The 22,007-nt window shown below is 39.7% G+C and overlaps 1 protein-coding gene across 7 annotated transcripts in view; it reads left to right on the forward strand.

The window, feature by feature from the left end:
- The window catches only part of cadpsa (Ca2+-dependent activator protein for secretion a), a 176,823-nt gene that overhangs the window by 22,663 nt on the left and 132,153 nt on the right, over nt 1-22,007 (forward strand). For all 7 annotated transcript variants that reach the window (XM_086086186.1, XM_086086187.1, XM_086086190.1 and 4 more), the window contains exons 2-3: nt 4,121-4,234; nt 9,869-10,201. In XM_086086186.1, coding sequence (XP_085942312.1) covers nt 4,121-4,234; nt 9,869-10,201 — 447 coding nt within the window. The remainder of the gene's footprint in view (nt 1-4,120; nt 4,235-9,868; nt 10,202-22,007) is intronic.

Here is a 22,007-nt window from a genome sequence, read left to right on the forward strand (position 1 = left end):
AGGGCAAGTCAAAGTTATCTGGAAATGGTTTCACACTGTGATATTCGTCAAATCCACCTTTGTGGCTGCTTCCATGCTGAGTGGAGCAATTATTGAAAGAAAGATAGTAGCAGATAATAGCTGTAGACTAGAACCATGTTATCTCATTTTTCAAATAACCAGATGGCAGCTGTGGGGACATTTTTAGAACAGAAGAGAATCAGAACAGATGATATCGCTGGCCAAAACATTCTATATCACAATTGAGTGAATTTAATATTTTTTCACCAATCTAGATAATTGGCCCACACATGTGAGTGTTATTTTTAGGGATGGGTGAATACTGATACCAGGTATCAGTATTGGCCCGATACCAGGCACATTTCATGGTATCGGTACTCGCAACGGCTATCGATGCTGGTATCGGCCCGCACTTTTGTGGCCATTTTCGGTCATGAACTGTTAGAAAGAACCTGTTGTTCAATGTGTGTTATATAAGGGCGCACTCACACTAGGGCCATTGTACCGTGCCCAAGCATGCTTGCTGCTAAAGTCTGGATTCAATAGGTGGTGTGAGTGCAATTGAGCCGCGCCTGAGTATGATTCGGTTCCCCAGTTTAGCATGATTGTGAGAGGTGGGCCAGAAAACAGTACGGTTGGCCGCACATGCGCACAGCCGCGGCGAGTAGTGCGTGCAAAACGTAACCATGACGTCACGTACGTACGTGCGACGTATATAGCGAGTGACCATTCGCGCAACACGTGCAACGTGACAACATATATTTCGGAAGCAACTGGGCCCGGGCACGGTTTGGTTAGAGTAATGTGAGTGCAGGCTGGAGGGGAACAGGGGAGGGTCGGGGGCAATCAGGCTTCAGTACGTTACGGAAGAAATGGCCCTAGTGTGAGTGCGCCCTATGTTCGTAGCTCAGTGGATGACTGGTTAGCACGTCCGCCTCCAAGTGCAGAGGACGTGAGATCGAGTCCGGGCTTCGGCCTTCCTGGGTGGAGTTTGCATGTTTTCCCCGTGCTTTGCGTGGGTTTTCTCCGGGTACTACGGTTTCCTCCCACATTTCAAAGACATGCATGGCAGGTTAATTGAACACGCCAAATTGTCCATAGGTTTGATTGTGAGTGTGAATGGTTGTTCGTCTCTGTGTGCCCTGTGATTGGCTGGCAAGGTGTACCCCGCCTAAAGCCTGAAGCCAGCTGGGATAGGCTCCAGCGCCCCTCGCGACCTTTGTGAGGACAAGTGGTTAAGAAAATGGATGGATGTATGGAAGTACGAATGGAATCGGCACTTGGTATCAGTATCGGTGAGTACTGAATATTTGAGTATCGGTCTAAAAAAATATCCAACATCCCTATAACTATTTATTTATTTTGTAAATGTTGTTTTATTTATTTGTTTTTTTGCAAATTCCTGATCTAAAATGTTCTAATTCTTCATCTAAAGCATTAAAAATGGCTTGCTCTCTGATGCTGATGATGTAAATGGTTGAACAAACACACCATTTTGGTGGCCTCCTACAACATTTAGGTGTACAGGTAGTCAAATTGTTTTTGTTTTTTTACATAATTTTACATTTAGTTACATTTTGACTGTCTTTCATTTTTCATGTGGCCGTGTGAGGGTAACCATTATGCTCATTTGTCCACGATGAAAATTAGTTTGACATCACTGCTTTGGTGTGTGTTTCTTTGCCTTTCATTCACAAAGACGTATGTCCTCTCTGGAGTGGCACTTTTCACAGTTTTGACATATTATAACAGATGGCTCTTAACATGCACTACTAGAGTGGATCATGAACTTCATGGCTGCTGAGTAGCCCTGGGGAAGTTGCTTGAGGCAACAATATGTCAAAAACAACTGCAAGCAGCCAAGTGTTCAAATAATGAGTTTAGAAAATATCTGACACAAAGAATGAGAATACTTCACAAGATGATCCATCTCCCTGTCTCGCTTGTAAAATGTAGACCGTACTAGGGATCAAGCCATTCATGGTTTACAGTGAAAAATGTAAAAAATAAAAATAAAAATAAAAAGTGGATAACATTTATCAGTTAGTATTTCCTTTTTAAATTGGAATCCTAATTATCAAATTTAGCATATTTTATTCATCCACTCCCAGCCATTTTTACTGAAACCCCCCCCCCCCCCCCCCCTTCATTTTGACTGATTTTGCAAGGTTCACAGAATATTGTGTTCTATTGCTATAAAAACACGGAACCTACCAAAAGAAAGGATTAAAGTCTCTTCTTCCATCAGGAAAAAAAGTATACTTGTATCAGTTTCCGTTTTGCAGCAATTAGCATTAGAATATAGCTAAGTTTCATTATTTTTCACAAATCTGTTGAAAACACTGGCAGAAAGAGCTTATTGCAACATAGCCCTTGATGATCTCTTGCACTGTGCTGCCACCTGCTGGCCGTTTTTGTAATAACTAACATTGCTTTAAGCTACCTCTTCATGTCATAAGCTGTATCAAAGCCTTCTGTATACTCTAGCATAAAAAAAAACACAAAAACATATAAATACGTTTTTGGGAGTGCCAGACAAATAATAAAACACACATTTATATGTTTTTGGGTTTTATGAGTGAATGGCTGTCACTGGCTCCTCTGTATCGGCAGTTAACAGGAAGGTACCTTCAAAAAATAAAATTCACTAGATGAACACGATTTTAACTTAGTACACATATTCCATCTATATAAATAATGTAAATTCAATCGTGTTTCACATGCTAACTGAAAAAAAGTGCACTTTAGTAGGTGCATCATTGACGATATTCTCAACATTTTCATTCAATTACTCGCTCACATTCAATTAACATGTTTGTACTTATTCATTCTATTCAATTTTAATCTAATTAATTTACATTGGTTTACATTTTTTAGGGAAATAAAAATTCAAGAAACAGCTGGGATTCAAACCCATCAGTCAACCGACCACCAACTGTGCTGTCATGTGACCTACCCTCCAGCACACACACACACATTACATGCATTGACAACTATACAGAACAGCTGGCTTGACTCACACACAACCAGTAACCAAAACCTTTGTTCTGCACAAGGTGGCATCTCGTTTAGCTAAAGGCTTTGGGGATTTGAAAAAAATATATTTACACTTAATTGATTATATTTTCACCAGTTGCTTTTTTTCTCCAGAAAGAAAAATGAAGTCCAATGAAGGGGAGAAAATATTATATATAGATATATATACATATTGCACTCCCTGAACACACATTACTTGAAAAAAAAAAAAGGTTACTTAAATGTTTTATTTAATTTAATTTGTTGTGAAGTATCAATCTTGAACGTGTTTATCCAAGTAAAAAATCCAGAAAAGAAGTGCATGAAGGGAGAATTTTCAGTTAAAGGATCTTCTTGAAAAATTTACATGCAAAAGTCCATCCTACCAGCTCTCTTCGTCCGGGGTAAACACTTATCAAATGTCGGGAACGTGCAGTCACATTTAAATAGTTAGGACATCGGTGGAGCATGCATAATGTAGAAAAATCTTTAACTTTAACAATTTAAACTTCAATACATCTTTAAACATAAAGGACCAGTGAAAGTTCCCTCAGAACGTATCAATAGCATAAACCTAAGCTTATGCTAATAACATAATAAAGTTTAAATAGCAGCATGCATGCGTTTCCACTGTGCGCTTTAGTCAAGGAAGTATAAGTAAATCATATCAGTGAGTCGTCACCACTGTACTGATTTCCATCTGAACGTGACTAACAATATTGATATGGATTAAGAGTAGAAGACAGATGGTTCCTCTGTAGCTGTGAACTTTGACCCGCATTAAGGAAGCCATAATCACATACTTCTTCTGTAGTGGTGGCCATGGCAACAGTTACCAGGGCTCGGGCTGGCAACTGGCCAGTGTGTTGAGTCTCTGAGCAGGGGAGCCTTATTGGTCATATTTCAGTAGAACAATACTATTTCATAATTCAGGGATCATAATTCAGTAAAAGATACAGTATAACATGCATTCATATTCAAACAAATTCTATAAATCACCTTATCGGTTGTCATGTTCAAATCCGTATACATACTGGTCAAGTATGGGTTTTGATTCTGCTTTACTATAATAATTTTCTCATTTTTGTTTTTCTGTTTGTGTTAGATCAGTAAGCAGCACCTGCAGACAGTCAAAGAGCGTTTTCAGGCATTCCTCAATGGAGAAACACAGATTGTAGCAGATGAGGCCTTCATCAATGCTGTGCAGAGCTACTATGAGGTGAGTACAGAAAGAAAAGTGATGCCAACACCAATGTAGGTCATTTTATTTTTGTTGTCAGGCTGTTGTGAACTTGATTAGGCTTATTTTTGTATTTATTCTCGTGAAGTCATTATTTATTATCACTTTAAACACAAATCTATTATCATTGTGATACCCTGAGGCTATAGACATGTAAACTGAAGAGGCACTAGAAAGTGGGACATGCCAGATATTGCTCCGACCCACCTGTTCTCTGCATTCACCCCCACATCTGTCAACCAAATCTCCACTTTTATTCAGAAATCCAAAACTTCCACCTGTCAACTTGACCCTTTCCCCACTGTTCTTGTCAAAGCCTCTATTCCTGCCCTCTCCCCTCGCATCACTAACATTATTCAAACTTCCTTCTCTACCGGCACCGTACCCTCCCTTCTCAAAACTGCTGCTGTCATTCAATTCATTTTTTTTATTTAGCACAATTTAAAAACAGTGCAAGGAGGGAATGAAGCTGAAATGGCTTATTCCACTCCATACTCAAAGGGTCATTCATATCAAATCTGAACAAACAGATTCTAGATAGACAATATTATCTATCAAAACAAGAGAACAAAATTAACTGAATTAAGGAGAGAAAGAACAGAGAATAAGAGGTACATACAGTAAAAATGGATTTAAGATTTTATTATAAGTAGACAAAGAAGGAGATGTAAAATAATTATAATCAGGACAAGAGTCGATGTAACTTCAATATATATATTTTTTTAACAGTATAAGAGGATACATTTTCAACAATGTATCCAAGTCATTCCAAAATTTAGGACCTCTGAATGCAATATTGTTCTGGTAGTGAGATGTTCGCCATAAGGGCAAATGAAAATTACAACCATTCATAGTAGAATACTGGTGAAAATAACAGGGAGATCTTGCTTGTTATAGGCATACTTGTGCATAAGTAAGCAAAATTGAAGTAGTTTAGCTTATGAAATATTTTTGAAAGAGAGGTAAAGAAGGTTCACGAGGGCTGGATAGAGAAATTATTCTTAACTCTTTGACTGCCATAAACGTTATAAAACGTTTAGCATAAACCTAGGGAAGGGCGCCGAGGACGTTAAAAGACGTCCCCTATGTTTTTTTTTTTTTTTTTCAAAAACGGGTGCAGGAAAGCCTTGGGCAGCTGTGCTGAAAGTATCAGGCAGATCTGATTAGTCAAAGACTCGTTTTGGCCCCTAGAGGGCAGCGATGACTCTCTTTGCACAAGGTTGGATGGGCCGCCCACCGTGGGCGTCAGTAGAAGACGTGAGGCGGAGCTAGAGTGTTGAGGAGACAATGGCTGATCCAAGCCACAATGGCTTGACCAAGCAACCGGTTACAAGCAGCTCAGCTTGAGCATTTTTTTCAAAGACGGAAAGCATCAATCAATACTAAAAAGCGCATTGATGTCAACGATGATGATGACAACGAGCTCTACGCCAAAGTTGGAAGCTTTGGCGTGACTGTTATGAACACGTAGTAAGCCTCACGGCTAAGCGCGGCTAGCGCGGCTAGCGCTGCTAAGGCCGGAAAACGCGCACAATAGCCGGCCGGGTACTTCTACACAATAATTCATAAAAGGAAATAAACTATAATACAAGGTTACTGTTAGGGTTTCCAGTATGACCGGAGAGTGGATCCCAGAATCCCAGAACACAGAGGGAGGATGCGAGTGGTTTATTCACCAAAACAGATGAATACAAACACAAAGCGCTGGTCGAAAGCCAGGATAAAAGGTTAACAAAAAGTAGTGATGCACCGAATATTCGGCCACCGAAAATTTGATAAAATTAAAGCCGAAAGAAAATGGCCCAAATAGGATGTTGTGGTGACGCAAGCAAAAACCCGCTGCAAGAAAGCGTCTGTTTGAATTAAACAGCGAACGCGGGGCTGAGTGCCCGCCTTTTCTTCTCGCTGGCTTTTTACCGTGTGAGTTTGCACTGGTGGGTCGCAGCAGCTCCTGGGGTCATTACGCACACCGGAGGAGAGCGGCGTCGCTTGGTGTACAACATTTAAACGGGTCGAAAAAAGACAGAACTGCCGTGTACTGTAGTACAGGTGAGACACTCTTTCGCTTGCAGCGCCTTCTCTTTTTTTTTTATAAGAGCCCTCGAACGCTTCCACTTTTTCACCGGCATCCCCGTGGCCATGCTAAATACTTAAGCAAATGCTAGCACTATTGCTATCAACAGTTTTAAACACGGAAACACTTAATACTATTTCCGGGGGGCGGCAGACCTGTACCGGATGCTGTGTGTGACTTTGCAGTTTGTCGCCAAAGCCGATTAGCTGGTGTGAACAAATGTATTTATGTATTTTTAAACGTTGGTGAATTTGTGAATATACTGATTTTTTTGTTCCCCGCATCTTGTCCCGCCGCACGCATCCGTCCCCGCCTGTGCAAACTACATTGAATATTGAACTTTTGCACGCGATGTCACAGCCCTCATGGGAACGCCCCCTACGGGACACTGGACTGCAAAAGAGCCACTTGCCTGTATTGTAATCAATTAATCTCGTACAGCGTAAAGTCCTTTATCCAATTGATCACCTTATAAAATGGTCATATCTTGCTGTGCGGTCGGTTGTACAGACAGACAAAGGAGTAAACCAAATGTTGCTTTTTATCGCATACCTACTAAAGAAGACAAAATACATCGATTGATAGCAGCAATCAACAGAAAGGACTAGCAGCCCACAAAGTATTCACGGATTTGCAGCGATAAATGTACACTCTAACAAAGATTGTGACAGAGGTGTTGAATTGCGTGTTTCAAATCACATTAACGAGCCAGATAGTTAGCGTCCACTCCAACTGCAGGAACACACAGTGCACACAGTATTAAGTGCATTTGATAATCGAATTGCATTTTAACAATGGGGGATTTTGTCTTTGTGTTTGGAGTTTTTCACTCTAGAGCCGCATAGCTTGCCACTACGATCATTTGTTCCTTGCTAGTAAACATAGTAACATGACATCATCACAGCATTTCAATATAGAACGGACTATGTAAAAATAAGTTAGCATGATAAACAAGTTTTACCTTTGCATTACGGGGTATATTGTCCCTCGGTGTGAGCATATTATCTCGTCCCAGAGACTCAGTCAGCGACAAGCTTTTGAATCAGCCCCGGTGTAAGGAGAAGAGACGGCTTTGACTACATAATGATATAGGTCGTGCGCTGTGAACTCCGGCTAAGTCGGCGATTTGATTAACTTGGTCGAAACAGCAGGCAACAGAAGGTAAGGGGCTGTTTTCAAACTAGTGATCTCCAACTTAAGTAAATATCGCGCTCTCCCGACTGAATGTGCAACTGACAGGCGAACTTTGGTTCCATGGCTCTATGGGCAATAATAACTTTTCATTTGTAAAATAGCAGTCGCTAAGTCACTAAGTTGCTCTGGGTCACGTCCATTTCCATTCAACATTAATTTCCTTCCACCGTCCGTCACAGGGCAGTCACGTGATCACGTGACGTCGGTGCAAATGGTCAATAAGGTGCAATCACACCACCAGAAAATGCTCAACCCTCATTAGGTGCTTAATGTACCTTTGGCCAACATGTCTGCGGTGTGTATTTCAATTTATAATGTGCTTGGTTAAAATGCCAGTGCTAAATAAATCTTTTATAATAATATTACAATTTAAATTAATTATAATAAATGCGATGATAGTAAAAATTGGCATAATTTTTTTTCGGTGTTTCGGTTTTCGGCCAAGGATTTTTCATTTTCGGTTTTCGGTTTCGGCCAAACATTTTCCTTTCGGTTCATCCCTAACAAAAAGTGCTTGCAAATGCAAGTATGGAAATTAACACACACACACACACAAATACCCAAAGGCTACAAACCGCAAACACAAGAAACCAACACAAGTACTTTAGCTATGAAAACGCGCCACTCAAAAGGTGGCAATAAAAAGAGACGTAGTAAAATTTACGTGTACCCAAAACGAGAACTTTAGAATTCAACTGGTAGCGAGGACGAAAAACAGAGGATAACAATTGGCTGTGGTTGTGAGCAAACGGAGTAACAATCCGACAGTGGAAGCTTGGAATCCCAGTCCTCTTATAGTTCTAATGGCTGATGCAAAACAGGTGCGGCGCAAAGGGACATCACCTGATCACATATTCAGGAAACATCACATTTACTTTCACTGCTACGCGAATGACACCTCCATCTCCAGCAAACCCAACTCCTCACTCCCACTCTCTTCGCTAACCGACTGCCTCCAGGAAATAAAATTATGGTTCACCTCAAACTTCCTCAAACTAAACAGCTATAAAACTGAACTCCTCCTCATCTGTACCAAATCCACCCTAAATAAAATACAACAATTTCTCCATTTCCATTGATGGCTCCTTTATCTCCCCTCAGGTCATAGTGTCTGGGTGTCATCCTCGATAACACCCTTCCCTTCACCTCACAACATCAATAACATCACTCGCTCCGCATACTTCCATCTCAGAAACATCCACCGGCTCCGCTCTTCTCTCACCCCTCACTCTACTGCCATAGTCATACACAGCCTCGTCACCTCCCGACTCCATTACTGCAACTCCCTCCTGTTCGGTCTCCCTCAAAAAACTCTCCACAAACTTTAACTGGTCCAAAACTCAGCCACCCGTATCACACACACACCCTCCATAAACCACATCACACCTGTCCTCCAGCAGCTCCACTAGCTCCCCATCACACACACCACATACAATATAAAATTCTGCTCCTCATTTTATTTTGTTTTATTTTGTTTTTCTTAACATTGCATTTGTATGTTTTAACTGTTGCTGTAAAGTGAACCTGAGTGTCCAGAAAGGCGGCTATAAATAAAATTATATTTTAAAAAGTTTGACCTGCCGATCTCGATTTTTGCCGATCCTGATTTTTTTCAACAAGCAGCAAAAATATACAACTTCAGTTTGAAATCTTGTTTTACTAACAAACATTGAACAATATATCTGAAATAATACAAATGGGTTGTTTTAACTGCACATGAAGTAGTTCTCTCAAATAAAAATGAAAGGCCTATTAGTCATCTCAGCAGAAGAGGACAGTGGCTGACTTTTTCAGACCTTTGAGGAGTGAGATGAGATTGGTGGAAAAGATCGATTTATTTCTAAGGGATCGGCCGATCCCCTAAAATTCAGTAAATTGGGGTCGATCAGTGCACCCCATATATATATATCAAAACTATGTATGAACTGATATGGCATTATGACCTTAACAAAAAAGGTGAAATAACTTAAAACATGCTTTATATTATAGATTCTTTAAAAATAGCCATCCTTTGCTCTGGTTACTTTTTTGCATACTCTTGGCATTCTTAGGTCTGGGAACATTTTCTTTGGGAATTATCGAGGGAATGCCAAGAATGTGCAAAAAAGTAATCAGAGAAAAGGGTGGCTATTTGCTTATGTATTTATTTTTATTATTTTTCACCTTTTATTGTTAATTACATAACTCCAAATGTTTTTGATAGTTGTCACAGTTGTCATCATAGTTTTGATGCCTTCAGTGAGAATCTACAATGTATTTATATAATGTATGTAAAGTAATGTGTGTATATAATTTTTTTGAGAATCTATAACCAACACTATTCTTCCGTCTTTTTGTTACTCCAGGTGTTCCTGAAAAGTGACAGAGTGTCTCGAATGGTACAGAGTGGTGGCTGCTCGGCCAGTGACTCTCGCGAAGTTTTTAAAAAGCACATTGAAAAGCGTGTGCGCAGCTTGCCTGAAATTGATGGCTTGAGTAAAGAGACTGTTCTCAGCTCATGGATAGCAAAATTTGACACCATTTACCGTGGTGAGGAGGACCCAAGGAAACACCAACAGAGAATGACTGCCAGCGCTGCCTCTGAACTGATCCTCAGCAAAGACCAGTTATATGAGATGTTTCAACAGATTTTAGGTATCAAGAAGTTTGAGCACCAGCTTCTATATAATGCCTGCCAGGTAAGTCCGCATTCACAGTTCATTAAACACAGCAAATACTTAGCTGTTGTAGAGTTTATGTACCACTGATGTCACACCCATCTAAGTAGGGTTAAATTCATTACCCACATATAACCCATCCACTGAGGGAGTGGTAAGCAGCAGCAGGGGCTTGCGCTCGGGGATCATTTGGTTATCTAAACCCCCCAATTCCAACCCATAATGCTGATTTACAAGCAGGGAGGTAAATGGGCCCCATTTTTATAGTCTTTGGCATGACCCGGCCAGGGATTGAACCCACGACCTCCCAGTCTCAGGGTGGACTGAGCTGGTTGTCTTGTCTTGGCTTGTTTTAGCAATTAGATCAATAAACTGATGTATTTCCAAATATCCTGTTCAAGATCTAACTAACCTACAGTATCCGACTTCTACCAGGACTGTTTACCAGCTGATCACAGGAGACGCTGAGACAAAGCGTTTAATATTAGCGCTATCAAGCCGAAGCGAATGGAACAACAGAAGTTACATTTACCAAAAGGGCATTTACCAAAACCGGCGCTAAACATTGCATGAAAGAACCAACACTTCTGCTCAGCCTCCCAAATGGCTGTAGGCAATTGTTTCTGTTTATCATGGCATGGTGAAACAGTTTATAACAACAGTGAATAGTACTTGGATGCAAGTGACTTAGAGAGTGAAATAGTAAAAGATTTGAGGCTTGACATAGGTTTGGGACTGGGAGTGAAAGACCCAGGACTTGATTTAACTTGAGACATGTAGACTTGATTTTTTTTCATTGTACACTGTATGTCGTTTCAAGAGTTCATTAAACTTAATATATTCACTTGAATTAAATTAATCCAAAATTAATCCAAAATTAATCCAAAATTATTCCAAAATTATTCCAAAATTAATCCAAAATTAATCCAAAATTAATCCAAAATTAATCCAAAATAATCCAAAATTTATCCAAAAATGTCTCCAAAATGTATCCAAAATTAATCTAAAATTTATCTAAAGTAAATATATTAAGTTTAATGAACTCATAATTAACTATTTAAACTTTATATATTCCCTTTGGATTAACTTTAATGAACTCATAATTAATTAAACTTTATATATTCACTTTGGATTAATTTAATTCAATCGTGTGTTACCAATTGAAACAATTTTATTAAATTGGTCAACAATTCAATTCTCGTTTTAGAGTGCACCTTCACCAACAGATCATTAAAAGGACATGCCATGTTCGTGACTTTTAACTCTTTGACCGCCAAAAACGTTTAATAACGTTTAGTAAAATCCAAATGAGTGCCGCCAAAAACGTTAAAAGACGTTAACTATGTTTTTTAATGGAAACGGGTGGAGGAAAGCCTTGGCCAGCTGTGCTCAAAGTATCAAGCAGATCGAGTTAGTATAATGACTATTTATGGGCACTAGATGGCAGCGATGACTCTCTTTGGACAAGATCGGGTAGGAGTCAGTAGTAGAAGACGTGAGGTGGAGCTAGAGTGTTGAGGGGAGAATGGCTGAGGAAGCGAAAATGGCGACCGGTTGCAAGCAGCTCACGCTTGAGCATTTTTTTCAAAGACGAAAAACATCGTTAGCATCGCTAGCCTCACCGGCTAGCGATGCTAACGCCGGAAAACGTGGTGCACAACCGAGTACTTCTGCACAGGCGGACGTTCAATCGGACGATGAAGAGTACCCTGAGTCCAATGCATATTCATCGGAGGAGTGGGTACAGTTTGATCACGGAGAAGACACTGGTTCTGGACTACGATGCCATCATGAATGGAGTGGATAAGATGGATCAGAACATCTCTTACCACCCGGTATAGGAATTGAAGGACATGAGGAAGCCAGACGTAACACCAGGTCACAGTATCATGATCCTGAGAGTAGACTTGATGGCAACATGGCCAAACACACACTGCAGTATATACCTGCTACTCCCCGGAAAAAAAGGCCGGCAAGAAAGTGCACGCGAAGGGGCAATCGCAGTGAAACTAATCTGTGGTGCAAATCCTGCTGCGTCCCCTTGCACGCAGGGGAGTGTTACACAATATACCACACAAAAAGAAAAACTGTGTAGTTGAAACATCCACACAATTGTAAATAGTACCACACATGCACAGTTGCACACATTTGTAATTGTTACACTGTTGAATGTAAATAAACTTATTTTGCTATCAAAAAACACGTTTTCATTGTTGGTGGTAGTGTTTTACAGAAGTAAAGCACTGTTTAGGTGTTTGTGGCATTATTCCTGGCAAAAAAAAAAAGAGTGCATGAAATAATATCGTTTCACAAAAAGCTTGATTTCTACGTATTTTGGTCCAAAACAGAGCATTTGGGTTTGCATTTTCTATTGTTGATTCCTGAAAAACTGAATAAGGTAGAAACAAACTTTTTTTTCTGATGAAAGATGAGAGTTCAATCTTTCATTTGGTAGTATCTGTGTTTCCATAGTCCAAACACAAAATTTTCTGTGGACCTTGAAAGATCAGTCAAAATGCTCTAAATCAGCTGGCACCCACATGTTCTCTTTTCTGAAAATGGTTGGCAGTCAAAGAGTTAATATAGGCCTATTGGCTGTTTTTTTTTTCTTTTTAAATAACAGACGGCAGAACTATGTTACGCCAAAACTTGCCAGCTGACTGAATGAATGAGGAAATCAAATGTTGTGTGTGAAAGGAGGCGGAGACAGAGAGAACCTCGAGGTTCATTGTGATAAACCTGGTACTGATCAGGTTAGGTTCAAAAAGTCTGTTACTACGGTAACTGACAGAGCTTAAGTTACCTCTTATTATGAAAAAGGCTAGAGTTACCTCTCTTTCTCTGGTTTCTGTTACCTCGCTTTCTGAAACGGAAAACACCGTTTCCCGCATTTCAAGGTTAATAGACTCAGGGTTCTCACTAAACCTGCTTTGTGAAATGGACCCCAGCTCACCTTAACTCTTTGACTGCCAGACGTTTTCAGAAAAGGGATGCTGTGAGTGCCAGCCGATTTAAGCATTTTGACTGATCTTTCAAGGTCCACAGAAAATCTTCTGTTTGGACTATGGAAACACACATACTACCAAATGAAAGATTGAACTTTCATCTTTCATTAGAAAAAGAAAGTTTGTTTCTACCTTATTCCGTTCTTTAGTAATCAACAATAGCAAATGGTTAGTTTTGGCTTGTTTTGGACCAAAATACGGAGAAATCAAGATTTTAGTGAAACGATATTATTTCATGCACTCCAGTGAATTTTACACTTATTTTTGTCCATGAATGATGCCACAAACACCTAAATAGTGCTTTACTTCTATAAAACACTACCACCAAGAATGAAAAAGTGTTTTTTGATAGCAAAATACGTTTATTTACATTCAACAGTGTAACAATTTGACAACAATTTGGCAAACTATTTACAAATGTGTGCAACTGTGGTACTATTTACAATTATGTGGATGTTTCAACGACAGTTTTTCTTTTTGTGTAACACTCCCCTGCGTGCAAGGAGACGCAACAGGATTTGCACAACAGATTAGTTTCACTGCGATTGCCTCTTCGCGTGCAGAAGCTACACTTTCTTGCCGGCCGTTTTTTCCGGGGAATAGCAAGTATATACTGCAGTGTGTGTTGCCATGTTGTCTACTATCAGGATCATGCTACGGTTACGTTACGGTGGTGTTACGTCTGGCTTCCTCATGTCCTTCAGTTCCTACCGGGTGGTAGATGTTCTGATCCATCTTATCCACTCCATTCATGGTGGCATCGTAGTCCAGAACCAGTGTCTTCTCCGTGATCAGACTGTACCCGCTCCTCCGTTGAATATGCATTGGACTCGGGGTACTCTCCATCGCCCGATCGAATGTCCGCGTGTGCAGCTCCGCGTTTTCCGGCGTTAGTAGCGCTAGCCGGTGAGGCTTTATGACGAGAGAATAACGGCCGCGTCAATGCTTCCAACTGTGGCGTCAACCTCGGGACATACCATCATCATCATCATCAATGTGCATTGGTCGATGCTTTTCGACTACTCTCCATCGTCTGATTGAATGTCCGCTTGTGCAGAAGTACCCGGTCGCTTGTGCTGCGCGTTTTCCGGCGTTAGCGTCGCTAGCCGGTGAGGCTTACTACGTGATCATAACGGTCGCGTCAAGGCTTCCAACTTTGGCGTCAAGCTCGGAGTCACCATCATCATCATCGTCGACATCAATGCGCTTTTTAATATTGATCGATGCTTTCCGTCTTTGAAAAAAATGCTGAAGCGTGAGCTGCTTGCAACCGGTCGCCATTGTTGCTTCATCAGCCATTGTTGCATCATCAGCCATTGTCCCCTCAACACTCTAGCTCCGCCTCACGTCTTCTACTGACGCCCACCCAATCTTGTCCAAAGAGAGTCATCGCTGCCATCTAGGGGCCAAAACGAGTCATTATACTAACTTGATCTGCTTGATACTTTCAGCACAGCTGCCCAAGGCTTTCCTCCATCCGTTTCCAAAAAAAACAACAAAAAAACATAGTGAACGTCTTTTAACATCCTCGCCGCCCCTCCGTAGGTTTTTACTAAACGTTATATAACGTTTATGGCAGTCAAAGAGTTAACGACCCTAATGAGGACAAGCAGAATCCAAATTAATGGATAGAAATAATTATTTATTGTGTTAAATATTTTTATATGATTAAGAGCTGATTAAGTAGACATTTTTGATTGTGTACCATTAATAAATATATCATGTCAACTTAGGGCTGGTTATTTCATATTTTTGTTTGTTTACAAAATAAAAATATGTTGGGTATCTCTTGTTTGGTTGTTTATTTACTTGTATTATTTATTTCCATCTATCCATTTTCTTAACCGCGTATTCCTCACAAGGGTCGCGGGGGTACTGGAGCCCCCTGGCTTCGGGTACAACCTGAACTGGTTGGTATTATTTATTTATTTATTTACAAAGGTTTTTTGTCAGCTTTGGACTAAATTGGCTCACAGCAAATCACGGGAAACCTGACAGAGCCAACATGTAGCATGGGGCCTTGTGATTGGTGCAGCAGTAATAGGGCTCGGTGGTGCTTGTTGTGTGCAAGAAGCTTGGAAGGACAAATCTCGGCTTGTCTTGGGCTGTGTGCCGTGAGCTGTTGAACGATAACATCTCCTGCCACCACTTAAATATTTACTAGAATGTATTGTATTTGGGTTAATATGTCTTTAGAAACATTAAAAGATATGTTACATCTAGCATTAGTAGGGAAAACACTGCTGCAGTGCTTGGCAGAGATTTGCCAAGTAAGTAATTCTGAGCCCATGTGTTAAAGTTAGTTTTCGATCATTAGAGGTCACAGATGTTCAGCTAAACCTTACATCTTTTCATTTTTTTGCAGACATTCCTTGTAGTCATGGTTTAACATATTTTCCCTTTTTTAACCTTAAATTTTAGCTGATAAATGGATGTGTGAACATCAACAAGTTAGTTGAAACAAAGATGTTTATTTGCCTTCAGGCTATAACATACACAAACAGAATTGTAATTATTGAAATAAGATTTAAAGTAGAATTTTGAACAGGAGATAGTCACACGTTTTTATCTGTGAATTGAAGTGGGCTCAAGCTTCACGATTTTACGTAAACTCTGAGGCAGGACTTTGTGCATGAACCTCCAAATCTGAGCTTTGTTTGCTACTTGAGAGCTAAAGTCAGGGATATCTGCAAATCAGGGATAGTTTCCCGTAGGCCTGTTGTGATAATGTCGCAATAAATCAATTAATTGCACAATAATGAAAAAATGAGCTCAATAAGTTTGCCGTGCGCAATAATTCTCAGCCATGTACGTACGTGTTTGTTTACGTACGTCATCAACAATCGCGCTGGTCCGTTGCTTCTCTGTGAATCACTTGGTAAAGTGTTTTATTTTTTTAATTCACTCACTCACGCACACACACAAACATTGTCTCCCGGGCGGGAAAGCGAACCCACGCCACCTGCATGTATGGCACCACTCCCCCACCCGGTGCATGTAAAGCGGCTTTTAAAACCACTTTTTTAAAAACATTTTGGTTCGCATGTGTCCCATCGGGTCTTCATAAGCACACGTAAATTCTCTTTCTCATTTGTGAGCCGTGGCATTAGTGCTGCTAGCCATGTAGCATTATTGCTAGCAGCGCACCACAGCTATCGGTGTTGTTTTTATTCATTGCTTGTGCTTTGATGCCTGCCAAAAAAGCAACATTTGCTGCATGCACACACCCCTTGCAATCCTGTGCTGCTCAGTGAGATACTGGCTTTACCAAAGACACTGGGTGGGTCATAAGTTAACTTTCCTGTCACAACTGACTGAAGAGAATCATCTTGCCACACACTCTGGGAGGCGGGCTGTGCCAAAGTAGTTACCCCCGAACAAATTTGTATCCTCTGCCGTGGGTACGTATGTTTTTCAATAAACGCATGAAGAAAACAAGCGTGTTTTTGAGTTTTAGAAACAAGGTTTTGTAACAAGAGAAATAATATTTATCACAGATATACAAAAGAAAAGCAAGAACAGGCTCGCATTCTGCAATGGACTCTAGGTACGTTCAATGACCACGCACGCAGTAGGAAATCTCAGCATACATAGAAAAAGCTCAAAGGACTGATGAATGTTAATGTTTTTTCAGTTTTCTTCCACATGTTTGAAGTTTAAGGTTATGGTTAGGGTTAGGAACAAGGAACATTTTCAAAAAAATCGCCACTATGATGTGGTAAAAGTTAAAAAATCCCGCGGCAGGGCATACACATTTCGGGGGTAACTACTTTGGCACAATAGCGGCGCATTTGGCGCATCAGATTCTGCGTGAGGGCCCCTAAGTAGTAGGGACAGCCATCATTTGGAATTAATAAGGACAAATGGAGCTGGTATCAAATCCGAACGCAACTGCTTATGTGTGGGAATTCTTTGGATTTAATATACCATTATCATTATATTAGTTGAAAAATTATATGAAAATTGCAATGTTATCGTTTATCACAATAATTTAAGAGCCCAAAGCTAAAGTGGCTAATATGAGTTAGCAGTCAGCACACTATGTGTTTTTTTGCGAGTGTGGGTACTGATTAGATGTTAATATGTTACCGTTTTCTCACTACTTGAATTTTTAACATTTTAATTTCCTAGTTATAATATCATAAACCCTAGATGAGTGGTTAGCACATTCGCCTCACAGATCTGCGATTGTGCATTCAAATCCGTTGTCCCTCTGCCTGCATAGCTTTATTTCCTGGTTTCCTCCTACATTCCAAAAACATGCTTTGTAGGTTAACTGAAGGCTCTAAATCACCCGTAGGTTTGAATGTGAGTGTAAATAGTGGTTTGTCCATATGTGCCTTGCCATCAGGACTGGACTGGCCATCTAGCGTATAGGGCAGATGCATCTTTGGCGGCTGATATGGTGCTATTTCATTATTATTGTCCTCCATTTGTAATTGATCCATGTACAATATAGAAAGGAAAGTGAACCAGTCAACATCAGTGGCAAACGAGTCCAGCTCGTGCCGTCTGGACCACCAGCACAATTCCTGCTGGACTGCTAGGGGCGCTATTTTGGCAAGTAAAGTGCTTTTGGTAGACCTAGCCAGGCCCAGAGTGACCAACCTGGAGTGGTATGAGTTTTCCTGCTTGGTTTGCCTGATTTTGACCGTTTGGGCTGCTGTTTCGTGCAAACACTGTAAACGGAACTACAGTGGTCTGAGCCATGAAACTCCAGGTCTGAAACACCACTGTGTGAGTCCCACTGTGTCCCTACCTGAGATTGGCTGGCGACTAGTTCAGGGTGTATCCTGCCTCTCGCGACCCGAGTGAGGTTAAGCAACACAAAGAATGGACAAATTCATGGATGGATATTATAAACCATGTCTACACCAGTAGCATCTTATCAAAGCAATACAATTGATTGTGGTATGTGACGATATTAAATTAGTATAAGTCGCAATAGATGGATGGACTGAAGTTGTGCTGTTGATGCAGCCCTCGCACCACTAAACAATACATAATTATTACATGTTACATATACTATGGTTGATGGATAATTGATGGTGGTCCTAACTGATTGTGGCAGCTAAAAAGCTAATATACAGTGTAAAATCTTTACTGATGCTTGTAGCCTAGCTTTTAAGTCATGTAAACCTAATCAATTAAATCTTAAAATTTAATTCAGTACTGTGGCCTATCTTTGAATTGTCAAAACTTTAAATATGAAAAAAATCAGAACATTTTAAGAACAAATTACAAATTAAAGTCACAGTTTTTTTTAATTGTTAATCACAAAAATGTAAAGTATAAACAATACATGGATTTGTATTGGTAAATGGGATAAGTGCCTAGAAAATGTTCTACTCTATTGTTCAATTAAGGAGGTAGAACTGATTTTGCAGAAATCCATAGATAAAATAAATTACTGATTTAGTTCAATGCATAGAGCTCTTGGGCATCACAAAGGGAGGGATGTCTTGTTATGAATATGTCTTCAACAGTAATGATGAGTGATACCAGCAGACAAATTAAATTGAAGGCCAATACAGCGGATGTGTTATGATGGTAGAGCAAAGTGGGTGTACGTTTCGTTTCATCAGATGCACTTTAGCCATTATGGTTATAAGGGGTCAGCAGCCCTTGAAAGCCTCTGCATTGTACTGGGAAAGCTGAAACAGTGCATCACCAAAACAGGGGTAAACCAAGGGCAGTCCTGAACATATATAACATGAAACAGTAGCCACTGAGACATTTAACTTTATGTAACAATAAGAATCTTAACAATTAGCTGTCTTATCAACAATAAGTGAAGTGCGAAAAATCAAGTTAAAAAAAAAGTGTAGCTACCAAAGTAGCCGTTATTTAAATGGTGAAGATTAGAAAGTGTATGCATAACTGTAGGGGAGAATGGGGTAAGTAGTGCCAATTTTTACTTAAGTGTCTTACGCAAGGGGATTACAGGAATGCCTTCAACTAAAATATGTTCATATAATTTAGGATGTTCTGCATCCCTGGGAGCAGTCACTTTGGATCTTCAATAAACTATTTAAAAAATAGAGCTTTAGAAAAAGAAAGTGGTTTTGTGGCACAACTTGCCCCCAGTGCGGGGTAAGTTGTGCCATTGATAACTGAAGTAAAAAAGATCATTTTAATCTCACATCTCAAACGATAATCCTATATAAAAGAAAGCCAAATTCAATCCAAAACTTTGATTTGCAGGTTTCATAGGCCTTTTCTTACATTATTTTTCTTTTCCTGTTCAGCTATATATTCTCTTTCTTTGTGAGCCTTCTCCAACTCCATCTTCTCAGGTGTGTCAGTCACAATTCTTGTTTTCACTCTTTTTTGTTTTTTTGTATTTTTCGATTCTTACTTTCTGTGGATTTTGCCAAGGGAAAAATAACTTCTGAAGACACATAACCCAAGTGAAGAGAACAACCAGATTTGTCACTGTGAGTGCTTGGGATGGTAAGACTGAGCCAATATTTTTTTCTTATCCCTGTATTTTTTTTATGGCCATCCTGCAGATTTTGATCTCCTTTCCAACCCTCTTCCCCGCTTTCACTGCTCTTTCCAACTCCTCAAGAGTAGTTGAAACCTTGTCTGTCATAATTTGTACCTGGTGGAATGATTAAATTTGGTCAAAAATTAAGAATGGCATAACATAACCCAGGCACAAATTACCCCAAACCCACCATTTAATTATATATTTTTTTTAAATGCACCCCCCAGCTGTTTTGAGCCAGCATCATGCTAACTATATACTCATGATGTAGCTTACTAAAGCACTAAAACATGTGGGAAGTGTTTTCAAAGTTCTCTATAATTGTTCAAACACAGCCTTAAAAAACCTTAATGATAGAAATCTTACTTTGGAGGGCAAATACATGTTTTTTGGAGCTTACATGTGCTTACCTCTCAAGCCATGTGTCTCCCTTTTTTACCGGATGGGCGAAATGGATGGTTGGAAGCGTTTTGGACTAACGCATTACAAAACTATTGATTTACACAAACATCACATTTCTCAGAAACTAAGCACTGTAATGCAACATTACATACTTCGGTTCACTTATAGACATCTCCTTTTGTTATGTGCTGTCTGTACTAAATATCCCCAATGCCCCAGCTGGGGAAAACCACCACGCTAGGTTCTTGTGTCACATGGGACACACCTCAGCTGGTCATTTAGAACCTACTTCAGCACCTTTGCTTATTGTTTGAGAAGAGGAAAACTCTCACGCCATAAACAAAGCAACAATCCCAGAGTGTCATGCTTCTGATTTTGCTGAGCAGCAAAGTGTTGCCCCATTAGATACACATTTACAGACACAGTAAAAATGAGGCACACAGCAAAACATTTGAAATCCCCTGGGGGAAACAGTGCTGGGTAAGTCACACTATGTGTGCGTCTGTTTTCCGTGTAGACTGTGGCGGAAATGTATTTTAATTTTTTCCATGGTCAGGATGTTATTGATTATGAACATAATGATGACAGTGCTGAAACATCTTTCTGATTATTATTTTTATTTATTTTATACTTGATGACTGTGCGTTCCGAATACTAGTCTGGCTAAATCCTGAGTGTCTCTTTATGCGTCAACATTTTGTGTGCGACAAATTGTGAAGGAAGATGTTTATTTTTCTGTGGCGATGCTAATGATACTGAGACTGTATAGCTTTATCATAATTATTCCACAGACACTCCCGCTGGCTTTTATCTGAGGTTGCTATGGATACTATACACAGAGGCAACCACTCTTTCCTCTTTTTCTTCCTTCACTATGCTAACATAACAAATCTGAACAAAGACGGCATGATTATTGTTCAGTCAGTGAATTTTCGACTATTGATCAACCCATAAAGATGGTAGCTTAATTAAATGAGAAGCAACATATACAGTTGCAAGTGAGGTACTGTAGCAGCTTTAAGATTATTAATGGATGCTAATGACAAATGATATGATGGGTGTTTTGTGTCTGGCCAATGGCCATCATCAAATTGAAATATGAAATACTGTTGTAAAGTGGTTCGTTAAAATGTGTTGTGCAGCGGCTGAAATAAGTATTAAGCACGTCACCATTTTTCTCACTAAATATGTTTCCAAAGGTGCTATTGATGTAAATGTTCACCAGATGTTGGAAACAACACGGGTAATCCACACAAACAAAACTAAAACAAATAAACTCATAAATTAACGTGTGTATAATAATTTCCTCCATACAAGCAGTCTTCGAATCTTGAAGGTTCCATGGGCTTCTTTTATGGAATTTTAGTTCTTTCCATAGATTTTTGCAAAACAGCTGGGTGAGAAGGGGGTTGCTTCAGTGAAAATGGCTGAGAGTGAATGAGTTAATAATGTGCAGTTTACGCGAGTACCATTTGCTGAAAAGCAATCCAACACCATCATGTTCCCACCATTGAATGTCACTTTTTGTGTTTTAGGCTGATGTGGAGTGACTTTTCTCTTCCAAACGTATCCTAACAGTTCAGTTTTGCTTATTAGCACAACTATACATGTAAAAAAGCTAAATAAATAAAAATGCTATCAATTGTCATGAAAATGTATATGCTCATCTCTATTTATGTCCACTTCAACCTTCAACTTCAAATTTGTCACAGTATTTTGCATTTTCTGGGCATAAAGCATTTTTCTCACCAGTTGTGCTCATAAGTTTACACACCCTAGTGTATGTCAATTTAAAAGCACAACTGTATTCAGAGTGCACGTCAAAAAATTTGAATATCCTCAAAAAGTTGAATAATTTCTGTAATTCCATTCAAAAAGTCAAACTTTCATAGACTATAGAGTCATGGTCCACAACTTAAATGATTTCAAG

This window comes from Leptonotus elevatus, chromosome 10 (assembly GCF_054856555.1).
Source record: "Leptonotus elevatus isolate MCC_2025b chromosome 10, RoL_Lele_1.0, whole genome shotgun sequence".
NCBI classification, from domain to species: domain Eukaryota; kingdom Metazoa; phylum Chordata; class Actinopteri; order Syngnathiformes; family Syngnathidae; genus Leptonotus; species Leptonotus elevatus.